Source organism: Rhyacophila brunnea, unplaced genomic scaffold (genome assembly GCF_057557595.1).
Source record: "Rhyacophila brunnea isolate RB1 unplaced genomic scaffold, BYU_Rbru_1.0 scaffold_22, whole genome shotgun sequence".
Taxonomy (NCBI): Eukaryota; Metazoa; Arthropoda; class Insecta; order Trichoptera; family Rhyacophilidae; genus Rhyacophila; species Rhyacophila brunnea.
The window spans coordinates 35,097,239-35,111,486 of NW_028232882.1; the positions used below are offsets into that span (position 1 = coordinate 35,097,239).

At 33.8% G+C, this 14,248-nt stretch overlaps 1 protein-coding gene across 1 annotated transcript in view; it reads right to left on the reverse strand.

The window, feature by feature from the left end:
- LOC147070499 (voltage-dependent T-type calcium channel subunit alpha-1G-like) overlaps positions 1–14,248 on the reverse strand; it is a 630,303-nt gene that overhangs the window by 107,922 nt on the left and 508,133 nt on the right. The window contains exons 10-11 of the mRNA XM_085949528.1: positions 11,027–11,119; positions 3,040–3,272 (exon numbers count right to left, since the gene is read on the reverse strand). Coding sequence (XP_085805654.1) covers positions 3,040–3,272; positions 11,027–11,119 — 326 coding nt within the window. The remainder of the gene's footprint in view (positions 1–3,039; positions 3,273–11,026; positions 11,120–14,248) is intronic.

The following is a 14,248-nucleotide window of genomic DNA, read 5'->3' on the forward strand; positions in this document are numbered from 1 at the left end:
TAACCTAACAATAGACTTACAAAAAAGTAAAAGTCATTGATAATAATTAATTACTTTTTGAATATGAAAACTATTAAAGTATTCTTGATTATATTCTTATTACAATAGCATTTTTATTAAAAGTACATTTAATTATGTTTGTATAATCAATGTGCATTTAATTGACTTGTAAATTGTTGTAATTGTATATAAAATATGTAAATGAAAGCCAAATTACCAATTATTGGTGTTATAAATACTAAATAAAATTGAGATTAATAGTATATAATCTACAATTACTTTTTGATATTTTCCTAAACCAACTTATGACGAGTTCTTGCAATACTTAATTAGTTCATATAATCAACGAATTAATTAAATACCTACTTAGACTAATTAATTAACTATTTGCAAATTAAAATTGATACAATTACCAATACTACTTAAATTTTCAAAATACTACGAGTATAATATATTAATATAAAAATACAGAGCTTAAAAAATATATAATTTATAAAATATTTTGTAAAAATGTGCATTTTTAATAACTATAGAAAGTTTTAAAGTGTTATTATAAAAAACCTGTTATTATTTTGCACGCTGAGTGCAAGACTGTCACATTTTCAAATAATGCGAAAAATCGAGAAACATAATATTATATTGCATAATGAAAAATGCGATAATAGTCTCTATCTGCTTTTTTAATAAAATATTATCTAATTATCATACAATACATAATTATAATTGTAGAAAATACTAACACAAGCCATTTTATTCTATTCATAACCCAAAACCGATTTTTTTTGTAAAGTGACAGTCTTGCACTCAATACGAGTATAATCGAATTGAGTTATCATTAAGTGCATATTTTATCATTGATAATTCTATTAGATATAACATATAATTCGATAAGCAATGTTGGATATATACTTAAAGAAATATATTAATTTAAAATGCATAGGTACTTATATTGTATACAGGTCGGTGAAAAATTGCGTATCCGGAAATTTGTGCGTAAACAGTTCACCGCAGGACACTTATTCGTGCGCCGTAGTACGTGAAACACGAGTTCGTGTAACATTTAAACAAACGACGAGTTCTTTGTTGAACATTTCACCGTGGAGTATATTTGTACGTATGCTACAACATGTGGAGATGTCTTTACTAGGTTAGGTTAGATTAGGTTAGGTTAGGGTTAATCTAATTGGAACATTACTATTTGCAAACTATTGCCGCATTTTGTAAGATACGTACAAATGTATTCCACGGTGAAATGTTCAACGAAGAACTCGTCATTTGATAAAATGTTATACGAACTCATGTTTCACGTACTGCGGCGCACGAATAAGTGTCCCACGATGAACTGCATACGTACAACTTATATGTAACCGAAAAATTGTCATATCTTAGTAACCTTTATACACATTCTGTTAGGTGTAAACAAATTTATTTGTAAATTAACAAACAAATTAATTTACCACCATTGTAGTATGTGGACACTGACTGGACATGGGGCAACTATACGACGAGTGAATGAAATGCGCAAAGAAATACACGTAGATAATGACTTCAAATCTACCTACAATTTAGTTGAGGTTAATGGTTGTTGCAAAAACTCATGTCGATGTGGCGCTTTCACGTTCCAATCTTAGCCGGCTCTCACATCTAAACTCGCCTCGTCTGCTGCACAGTCATAAATCAAACCTTCCAAGAACGTCGATCCGGTGTTGCATATGAAGACCGTGCACATCTACCTAGCGACAGTCGCACGTAACCTTCGAATCGGCGAGCTGGTATGAGAATGACCAATTCGTAGGTGTTTGTATGAATCCTGGTGTCTTCGACGACTCGCGGCCCGAGCAGCATGCAACTTGTCTATTGCAACAGTAGATGTTTTTTTCAAAACTACAAAGTCGCATTCGACCAATCTGTGGAGCTCCATTTGGCAACGTGTGTTTTGTGAATAATGATGACGTCACATCGACGTATTTGGCACGTTGCAGGCGAGACGAGTTTTAATGTGAGAGCCAGCTTACACCGAACAGAGATATTGCACAATAACAGTTCATGTCGTGCGTCAATTTCTTCACATTTCATCTGTAGCGTCGCCAAGATGCCCGGCATCCAGTTGTATTGTCAACCAGTTGTCCTAACGTCCAGTCGGTGATACCAAGTTGTCCCATTTACATAATATTTAATTTACACATAATTTTCATTTACACGCAAATATTAATTCAATCACTACCGACTGTAGCACATTTTACTTCTATGTAATTTTCAAACTTAACTCCATAAACAACTTATTATTACAGGGAAATTCATAATATTAAATAAATTGTATTGTAGTCAGAGTATTATAATAAACACTTTTCATTAAATTAATATCATATCATTATTTAATAATTCAGTGTTTATTTCAAATGACAAATCCTAAAAGGCTTTAATTTGAATAAAGTGTAAAAGTATACTTTGAAATATAGATACTTATATTTTTTATTCAATAAAAAGGTGTACAGTAATATAAAATTTGTGGGATTTGGTCAATTTATTAGGGAAACACTGATATTTTTCAATAGATCGATTCAAACATTTAATTTCTCCCAGTAACGCGAGAAAAAACATTGCAATGATACATTTAATAAACCAACAATCGAATACCATCTTAAGTTATAGTTTGATAAATAAAGAAACTTACAAAACGATGTAAGTAGGTACGAGTATCTACTATATTACCAACATAACAATACATCTTCATGGCGTATCAATGCAATATAATTAGACACAAGCGAGATTCGAAACCTTCTCGATCGCATAATAGAGATTTATTTTTTTAACAGAGACCACCCTGTTATTATTGCTGGATGCTATGGGAAAGTTCAACCAAACCCTCTACCTTCTTCTGTAATTGAGTTCCTGTTAAATGTAAAAACCTTAAATTGAATTCAGTATCATTCACCATTAACCCTCTGTTGTCCATTAGAAGTAACTTGAATCAATGTTACAGTATAATAAATCGACCAAACGCCACAAATATATTATTGGCACAATACGTGTCCATACCTGATCTTTTTGGCTAATCTTCTATTGAATCTTCTCCAGAGATGTGCAATATATTTGACTATCTCAGCATAACAAGTGGCTGGTTCACTGTTATTGGTTGAAGATGCCAAGGTTGAGGTGGAAGTGAACCTGGCCCGTTCCTGCCGCATCCTCTCCATCTCCCGTTTCTTTGTTTCCGCAAACTGCGTTGCTATGACGACGAGGCAGAGGTTGATCATGAAGAATGAGCCAATCTAAGGAAGAAAGTCACAATAGATAATTAATTATATTTTCTCTAGTCATAGTTACATGGACATCTGGTTAACAGTTGATAATATCTCCCTGAGTTGACGAAATCCAAAATGTTCAATGTTAAAGTGTGCGTATAATGTAAGAAATAAATGCATTATTTGCTATCTAAAATCTTGCATGTTTTTTATCATAATCGATATAATATCTGATTGTGCCACATAGATATGGAAAACCTAATTATATATGATATAATTATAAATAGAGCTGCGCTAAATTGCTATGATAATGCTTATGCAAACATACATAATTTTGAAAAACACTTTCTGAGTGAGTATATTATAACCAATAGATAAAATCTTTTTTTGAAAAACGTAAGCCACCCCGGCGGGGAATTGAACCCTGTATCTCCCGGGTTTACGCCCCATCCGTCGCATTTACCAATATGCTACGCAGTGACATACTAATTGCGACAAATTTTAAGTATTGGTCAATTTTAATACCTACTCATCAGCGCTCTTCCAAATCAAGCTACTTTGGCAATGCTTATGCAAACATTAATGCTATACATATTTTTGTACGGTGTCAAGTCATGGACGCCGAGGGCAAGGGAATGGAAGGCAATTGATGTCTTCGAAATGTGTTGTTAGCACCAAATGCTTCGTGTTTCTTGGATAGAGCACAGAACAAATCATATTCAGACGTTCTAGATCAGGGGTAGTCAACCTGGTTCCTACCGCCCACTAGTGGGAGTTTCAGCTTTTATGGTGGGCGCCGGGCGGTAGGGGTTTTAAGTATACATAAATTCGATAGTGGTGGATATGAAAACCTATGGCAAAATGAAAAAAAATGCCTGTCGTACATCTAAATATGTGAAAAATGTCAGTTTATTGATACCTTTTCCTACTTTATATCTTGTGGAATCAGGCTTTAATGCTGTCAATCATATTATGAACAAAGAAAAAAACCGCCTGAATATTTCCAAAAGAGGAAACCTACGTTTGTTTCTCACAAAAATTGAGCCAGATATCCAGTATTTAGTGTATCACAGCATCAGCCTCGGGGATCTCGTTAATAATTTAATTAATTAAATGTAATTTAATCAGACTTCAAGCTTCTATGTATGCAAAGTATAAATAAAAAGATAAATTTAACTACGTTGTTTTATAAAGATTTATTCTGCCAAAGTTAGCAAAAGTCTGACATAAAGTATTTGGTCTTCTTCTTATTGTGCCATCCCCTAGCGGAGGTCGGCCACCATCAAGACGATCTTATCTTTGTCGTCTGCTACCCGGAACAGTTCGGTGGAGCTGCACTCATACCAATCACGGAGGTTCTTAAGCCACGAAATGCGGCACCGTCCTCTGCTACGCTTCCCATTGATCTTTCCTTGAATGACATGTTGGGGAATGCTATATTTTTGTCCTCTCATAATGTGGCCGAGGTACTGTAGTTTCCTGGTTTTGATACTATGTAGAACTTCTGGGTCCTTCCCCATTCGATTGAGAACTTCAACATTTGTCACCCGGAGTGTTCAAGGAATTTTGAGGATGCGTCTATACAGCCACATCTCGAAAGCTTCAAGTATCCGTGATATCTCTTGGTTTAGCGTCCATACTTCCATACCATAGAAAAGAATTGAGAGCACATAACAACGTACCATACGCAGTCTCAGACCTAGGTTAAGATCTCGATTGCTAAGGAGGCGTCTCATTTTGAGAAAGGCGCTCCTTGCAATCTCAATTCTAGTTTTTATTTCCTGAGACTGGTCCCATTTCTCATTGACCCATGTACCTAAATATTTATAATGGGTCACACGTTCGATTGCTTTGCAAGTAGTTGGTAAGTAATTATTATTATATGCGTTAACTTGCTGTGACTCTGCTTTATTTAAAAGCAAAGTTACCCCCCTACTTTATAAATCACCATTAATGTGGACGGTTAGAAAATTTTACTACTAACAGAGACACAAAGGTGGGCGGTAGGTATTGTGACGTTGCAGACGTCACCTACGGGTTAATTAACAATTTTAATTAGTGGAGAGGTTTTTTCTCTCGCGGGAAACACAAAAATCCTGCGGTTGGTACTTCGAGAAAGCATACGGGTTTGATGAGTGGTGGCGGGATCGTTCCTTGGCCGATCAACATCCGCTTGCATCAATTCGTTTTCTGGTTGACCTTTGACACAAGAAGACGTGGTATCAGCGAGTCCCGCATGGCGGAATTGCCATGCGGCTGTAAATACATTTCATTTTTTTATGTATTTGTTTTAATTATAACCTCACTCACATGTGGATATTTTGTTTAAGCTAGGTTAAGTTGCTGAGGACTTATTGTATTAATATCTTAGTTTGCAGACGATAGTGCGTCTTTTGTGTAACGTAAATATTCGTTTATGTATTATAATACCGTCGTTTATGAACGATGGTGGTTTGACTTCGGAGTTATACCGCCATTTTGTACTTTCGTAATTATTTGTTATTAAGATATAGTACCATTGAATTTTAATTACAATGTCATATTAAATACAGTGAGGTTAAATTATCACGGTGTTTCATTTAATTTAATTGTATCCTATAATATTATGTTCTTTTACGTTCTTTTCTTTCACAGAAACGGCTTTGGCGTCCAGTTCGAGTTTAGTTTTCAATGCTCGCAATTAACCGTTGCAATGGTATGATAAAGATATTCATCGGATACCAATTGATTCCGATGGTCCTTTCCGTAACACGATTGGAATTCATCAGAGAGATAGTGCAAAAACCCTGTACCCTGAGCTAGCGGTGCCTGTTATCCATATAGACTTGGATAACAGTGTTAATGGATCGTAGGTTGTATGTGGCCTAGATAAAATTTATTTAACAGTATAAAAAGGTTGACTGCTCTAGATAAAGAAATGGGTCTCGACTATGTGTCTGAGACACCATATTTTTTGAACACATTGTTCTCTATGGGTCGGATAACTTGGAGAGACTGATGGTGTTGGGTAGAAAAAGAGTATCGGCGCGTTTGAGCTAGCAATTGAAAGAGGTTACTGGGGGCAGCCTTCACTTCGCACTGAGAAAGACTGAGAACCGTGAGGGGTGGAGAGTCTTCGTCACTCGGAAGATTACTGTATTTGGGAGTGGTCACGACCTTCAATGCAATTGGCATACTAAAACTTGCCTAATTTTCAATCGATATATGCTCCATGCTTGCCATCGACATAGTGTTGTAGAAATACATACGAATGTAATTCACAGAACCGAAGTGAATGGAATCATCTTGAAGTGGCCTCCATTTAGCTGTGGATCAAAGCTGATGGTGGTAATGCGTTTAATAGACAAAATTAAATACACAGTATCTATGGATCTATCAATCATTATGCATGTCATTGCATTACTACGGTGCGGGTATCATATAAATAAAAATGCCATGTCGGGCGCAATTTTCCCGCCTTTCGCTGACACCCATACGTTGCCATGCGCAAAAAAAGTGTCGCCACGTTGGAAAATAAACAAGCCAGCCAGCGTCGGTTGAGTATGGTTGACAGCGAAAGATTAACGGCGCTCCATTGGCTGTCAAAGGGTGACGTCATTGTGCTGAATGGCGAAACAAAAGGTAAGTTTTTTTTTAAATGGCTGTCAAATGGAGATTATATCGATTAATGATTTCTCTTTAAAGTGGCGATATTTTCATTCGAGTTTCTTTTTAGTGCAGTAGGTACCTATTACATAGATTTGTTGATCATCGGGTATATTCTCTACGGTTATTAATATAGTATATTAATATAGACAAAACAGTTATCGGCGGCTATCTCCAATTCAAAATACGGTGAAAATTTAGGTTAGCAGACATGTCAGTCAAATTAGGATATATTCCTGCTGCCGAACCTAAGCGGAGAAAGCCGAACCAGCGCCATTTATTCGATAATGAGCCGAACACAAGAATTTTGTATTAACACGTCAGACATATCAACATAACCTAAAATTTTATTAGTCATGTCATTGCGATTGCAGTACAACATTCGAATCTTGCATCTACATTCTCAATATGTAAAATTGACATACTCCGTCTCGTTCTCAAAGTTTCTCAACTTTTTTACATAATTAATCGCCAGAATCCCTAAAGTGATAAAATATGTGATTACAATTAGCTCCTTTTTAATGTTAACTGACAATATCACTTATCATGTAAGTATATAATAATATATACTTACGTAATAAGTGATAGGTAATATTTGATATTATATGATAACATATTATGTTAGAATAGGCCTACATGACAATATTTGAAGCATTTACACAACACATGAAAAAGTACGGCGACTCCATGCCTCAACGGTGAAGATAACCAACCACCCAAAAGGCTTCTCTTCAATAGACAAGAAAACGAGAGTTGGTAGATCGAGGCTGCAATAGGTAGAGTATATTTGACTATATAACCTTCGATAAAACAACCTTGTGTTAACATTTTTACTTATTACTTTTATTTAAGATTAGTACTTAACTATTTCTTTGACTGTGTAATTACGCAATCACTTAGCATAGCATAAAATACAGCCTTCGTATATTTCAAATAATACATATTATGTCACCAATATAATTTATAAACTGATCAAAAAATTAATAGCTATATAAATAGTTAAAATATTGAGGCTATACTTCAGCTGGGGCACGGTATAAAACGATCGTGACTACGCGACGCGAAGATTGTGCAAACGACGCATGCAGAAAAAAACATAATTTGTCATAAAATTCAACATGCGTCCATTTAATGTTTTGTTTATTGTTCCATTAGTAATAATAATAATATATTCATTGACGTGTTTTCTTTTTCAAGTAAATGGGTAACGTTTTTTAGTCATCTTTACTCGATTTAAGAATTAATTCCCCCGACGCCATCACAAAACAAATTGACGTGTACACAGCTCGACTTTCGCTATTTGATTGGCAGCGAGTCCGAAATTTCGTCGCACCTATTGTTGAAAATTATTTGCCGTTTCACTGAAGTATAGTAGTCTTAAGCGATAAAGTGAAAATAAAAAAAAACCCACGATCATCGCTTTTATTTTTTCAATATTTCGACGCAAACTTTTGATATTTCATTTTATATAGCTTTTAAAAACCTCTTAGCATTAAATTTGACAAAAATTATCTATTTACAGCAATACTTATAAATATTAGTATTATATTTTATTAATTGGACGTTTCCTATGTGAATATGTCCTTTTTTGAGTTTCATTGAAGTTTTCACTTATAAACATTGTATATGTAATGTAATCATATTGTATAAATATATTGTAAAACAGTGTTGTAAAATTAAAATGCAACACAGATGTTTTTCATGGAGATACATAAAATTTTACGCCGCGATTTCCCTCAATGCTTGCGAGCGGTATTTTTAGTCATCTCTTTGGCAACACTGCTGACATTAATATTGGTACCACAGGTAAATATATAATAATACTATGTACATAGCTAATAATTATTTTATGCAACGTGAGACTAGATATAAAAAGTATTTCTTATGTTTATGATTAAATCATACTACGTTCACGGAGAAAAATGACGTAAGTAATTTTAGTTATAATATCAATAATGTATTTATAATTTTAAAGATTTCTTCTTCGTTGGGCCTATTTTATGGAGGGTACCTTTTTCTGTTAGAGTAGATAATAATATGACAATCCATATCGATATGGTGTAGTATCTGATCTGGTGTTCAGACTAATAAATGTTTTGTTTTTCTGCCATTCTGGGCAGTGTTGACCTGTGTGTCCCTGATAACTATATAAAGGCTTAATTACATTGGCAGACGCACAGACCCAACCCGATCCAACAACCGTCGTGGCCAACGTTTTAACACTATTTGCAATTACACCAATGACATTATTAATGGACAACGCACTCAGTACAGTAGCTAGCAAGTAAATTCGTGCATAGCGACATTCGCACATGCATAGGAAAACGTCACGCAATTTCCATTATGCGACATCATGCATCGGGAATTTATAGCAATATCACTTTAATTATAATGGCGTTAGAACAGTGTTTCTGGTGTCAATGTTCATTATTTGAGCGAACCCGTTCAAACCGAACCATTCGGCAGACCCGACAAAAAGCATCGGGAATTTATAGCAATATCACCTTTACTGTAAATGGCATTAGAACAGTTATGCCTTTCGGCAGACCCGACAAAAAAGTGAGTGTCATTTTTTTCCAGGTGCTTCGTCCATATTAATGTCGAATTACATGCAACGATTCAATCGCGTTGGTCCTTGCTTTTGATTGATTTAAAATAAACATAGTGTTGCTATTTTTATAAAAATATAGGTTGATCAAAAACTAGATATTTTGGTGGCTACACTGACCGTATTCCCGCGCAATTTTATACGTCAAAAAAACTGAGCTGTCAAGCCTAGCGAGCATCTGTTGAAATTTGCGCGGCCATTTGACATTATTATAGAAAGTTTTGTATACTTATTGTTTATTTACATCATGAATAATTGGGCGAGCTTGAACTCCAAGCCAATCGATTAAGACTAATTGTAGCGAGTTTAGCTATATTTCAACTGGCGTGTATTAAATCGACGAGGACCGTGTTCTCAGCGTTAGTCACCTACCTATTAGCCACCTTGTAGTTGTTGAAATCGAGCAGTAGAACGAACGAACGTTTGCGTGGCTCGCCAGCGGGCGAGTATTCGGCTATTATCGTACGCTTTCGGCAATCTTCGCTTGCTAATGAATGGATCGCACGACGGAATAATTGAAAATTTTCCACTTTTGTCCCGATCGCTCACGATCCTTGAAAACCATAGAGAATAGAGTTTGACAGTCGTGGCAGACGATCGGGCCAGACGCAATCTGAAAATGTAATTTGAGCTTTAGAAATAGGGAGTACCTATCAGTTGTTTATTCTCCCAAGATGCAGAGCCAACCTGCTACTGGTAATGCCAATTGGGAGGGCGATAACTATGTTCAACAAAATTGCTTCGGGTGTTGATATATTCCAATTGCGTGAGTTGAGGTGGACGCTATTTTATAAATTTAAAAAATAGGGTCTCCTTAGCGAACTCGGTGTACGTCTTTGAACTTATATATTTGTATAATTATATTTTCACTGCTTTTGCTTTTGTATGTTTATATTACGTTCTTTTTTCATATTTTCATTTTTATCCCTTTTATTACTTTTCTTTTTTTCCCTTTATTCTTTATAATAATGTTTCATATCATATTGTGAACATCTTAAACTTATAATTTGTAGTGTCCACAATATGTTAAAAATAAAATAAATCGAATTGAATTAAATTAAATTGAATTAGCAGAAACTATGTTTTGAAAAGTGTTTCTTGCCACCTCAATTCTAATTTTTATTTCATGGCACTCACTGGTGTATGTAACAATGGCGTACGGTCCATATATGCTGTAGGTATATATATATAGCACCCCCAAAAATAATTGTTGAAGTAGTAATTATACTATTTTAGTATTTATTGTTCAATTGTGTGGACAATTTTACGTAACTTTACTTATTCTAAGGATTTTTTACTATTGTAATTAAATAAATATTTTTAGAACATAGAAAAGCTAACAGTCTATAATACTACATACCATAATACTTTATTGGCTGCTAGCCAATATTCAATTAGTTACAAACACAAAGTAGAAAATATATTGTTGCAAATAGTGACAGCATCCCTACAAGTAAAAAATGAATAACAAAGAACGAATTCAACAAGCGTTATCCAAAAAAAACTTGTATATTAAGTAGATACTTACCACAATGAGAAGTACAAAATATATCCAATCCCAAAAGCTGTGGGCATCTTGCACGTAATACATTATGTCTGTCCAACCTTCTAATGATATAACCTGGAAATAACAAGAATAATAATGTGATTAGTATTAAGTACCTATATTACTGTTTCTATTTAGGAACTATTATTTTTTTGGAAACATATTTTTTTCCGAGCTTAATAAAATCAGAAATATGTAATTGGGAATAAATCTTAAAAAAATGAAATACACAATATTATAATTTTATTACTGTGATGAATTGTAAGCGTTAAGTATTTCGAGGTTATGAAATATAAAAAAAACGTTTATTATCATCGCTCCTTTTGGCTACTAATAATTATATAAACCTGTGATCTGTCAAAAATATTTTGAAAAACTTTGCAGGCGCGAGTTTGCATAAAACAGACAAGAATTTGAACTGAGGGTGAGACATGGATACCATCTTCCCTCAATATCATGCTTTCGGTTATTTACGGTAATCTCGCACGCAGAATATACCAGTAATACAATAGAGTTATCTTTAATCCAGAAATATAACGAAACTGTGTTATGGTGTTACGTAGTTGGAATAGATTTCCTTGTGTGAGAAGTCAATGTATTAAGTATTGCATGGCCCCTACTATTTTTTCTATTCAACGAATGATTCACAAGATTTAAGAATGTACCATTCGTTTAATAAAAAAATAGGTACTTAATTAAAAATTATTAGCAAGTTCAAGTAAGTTACAAACAACAATTCTTGGAGTGATCTGTGACGTCGGTTAGTAATTAATGTAATACCTACTTTGATTTAAAAATACAAAAGCCGATTGCCAATAGTAAGTCAATTTGGAAAGGACTTCATTAAGTATTTAAAAAGCCAATAGTTAAAATTTGTCGTTATTAAGTATGACTCCTTTAGCATTATGAATAAATCACGACATGCGTCAAGACGATTCAATTGGTATTTGTATTGTGTGCGACAGCTCTATATAGATGACGTCATCGAATCGATTTGTGTAATTTGGCTATATAAGAAACACAATGATAGATTGTGTTTATAATAGTTCGTACTATAAAATCGACCGCTTGTTATCATGTTATCAATTTATTTGGAATAAACTCGAATTTCTATTAACAATCGTCTTATGACTTCAGTTGAAAACTTAGATCCCAACACCGATTATTATCTATTCACTTAAAATTAAAATAGTTTACAGCAGTGGTTTCCAAACTTTACGTTACTACACTTCCCTTTTAAAAAAATATAATCTTGGCGCCTCCCCCCCCTTTATTTCATTAAATACATTTTTAAACAAGGTGCTTTTTTCTACTAAACGAGCTCGATATATGGATTTCATTGCATCCAATGCAGAAAATTCCGTTTCGCATAAATATGATAATACGAATGGTAGCAGTACCTACTTGCATTGCTTTTCTTGACAAAGTATTATATTATTCTTCAGTTCGATTCAACCAAAATTGAACAAAAGTTTTAGTTTCCATATACCTAGCCATTTTTATTAGTCAGGAAATACACTACAAATAATTATAAAATAAAATTTTACATGTGAATTATCATCAATCACACACATCACACAATCACATCAAATTGTATCTCACATACACATATATCATAAAATGTTAACATTCTGCAACCGAAACAGTGCCGCAGGTGATTTTTTTTACTAATAGAACGAATATGTGGTGTGTGTTTATCTCACTTAACTGGTCGATCCGCAATGCCGGGCCCCCAGGCTGGAGCCCTGTCAGCCCCCCCTCTCTTGTAGGGGCCATGCATAATAGTATAGAAATGAGGTACTTATAATAAAATTAGTCTCCATATCTTCATACAGGTTTGCAAACAACCTAACTTTTATATGACTGTTTTTTATGTAGTTTATAACTAGCTGCCGTTTTATGAACTATGCACTTGCAAACTGCAATTATGTGGCTACATTATTGTGTTAAACTTTTCGCGCCTCCTTTTGCAACAGTCCGCGCCTCCTCAGTTTGTAAATCGCTGGTTTACAGGTTATCATAAATTTAATCATCGTTATGGACGTTAAGATTTGATTTAATATCGCGAAATAGTAACAAACGTACTGTTTTGTATTGAATAAGTATAAATTTATTGTATATGTTCGGCAAAACTGTCTCCATTCACTTCATTATATCAAATCTAAATACTATTATGGCATAAACGTGGATAGTGCTGCCGCCAACTGTCACTTCAATGAATTACTATTGGCACGTGAAATTCAAGATGGAAGATCTAAAACAGCTGTTTTGAAAACATTTACATTGATACTTAATTTTAAACTGTCAAATTAATTTACTTTTATTTGGCGAAGATTATAACAAAGATAATATAACAGTGTTACAAATTGTTATTTTGTTATTTTTATGACACACAGTTCGAAAAAGTGACGATAGCTGGACATATCTAGTGGTTGGTACATCGGAAAGGTAAAGGCAACGCAATTTACATAACTAAAAAGAATAATATGTTTAACTTCGAAGAGCCTTCATTTATCCGTACATTAATCGAATTTGATGATAATGATCAAGATCTTGTGTTTAAAATAAATGGAAAAATCCTAACGCCATCTTGCGTCACATTCACAAGTCACATTTGGTATTTTTTTCTAGGATTTCTGAAGTATTTCCATATTCTGTATTTTTAATGAAGAGTGTTACATCTTTAAATCTTGTTCAGCGAGTAACAAATCATAATATAATCAAATAAAAAATATTTATTAATGTAGGTAAATAATGTTGTATTATTTAATACTCATCATGTACCGATGCCTGCGTTAGGTTTTGTCGGAAGCTTTTTTTATTGTTTCAGAGAAAAACATCAAACTATGTCGTTAGAGAAAAACTTCAGTAAACTTATGCTATGTTTAACGGTAATTTTGAGATATTATACCGTAATTAACCACATATTAAAATGAGCAGTCCTTTAATTGATGTATCTCTAAATAACTTGTTTAATATAATAAACTTATGTAATACCCTTGATATCATTATAATATATAATAGGTATATCTATTAAACTCTAAATACTAATGAGCAGATGGACCTAAATTATATTTCATTATTTTATTGACTGTATAATCCAATGTAGATTTTGAGTACCATCTGTAGAGATTTTTTAACAGATTTAGTAAGAGAAAAGCAGATAGGCTGAGTGTGACCGATTATAGAATGAGAGCTCAAAAT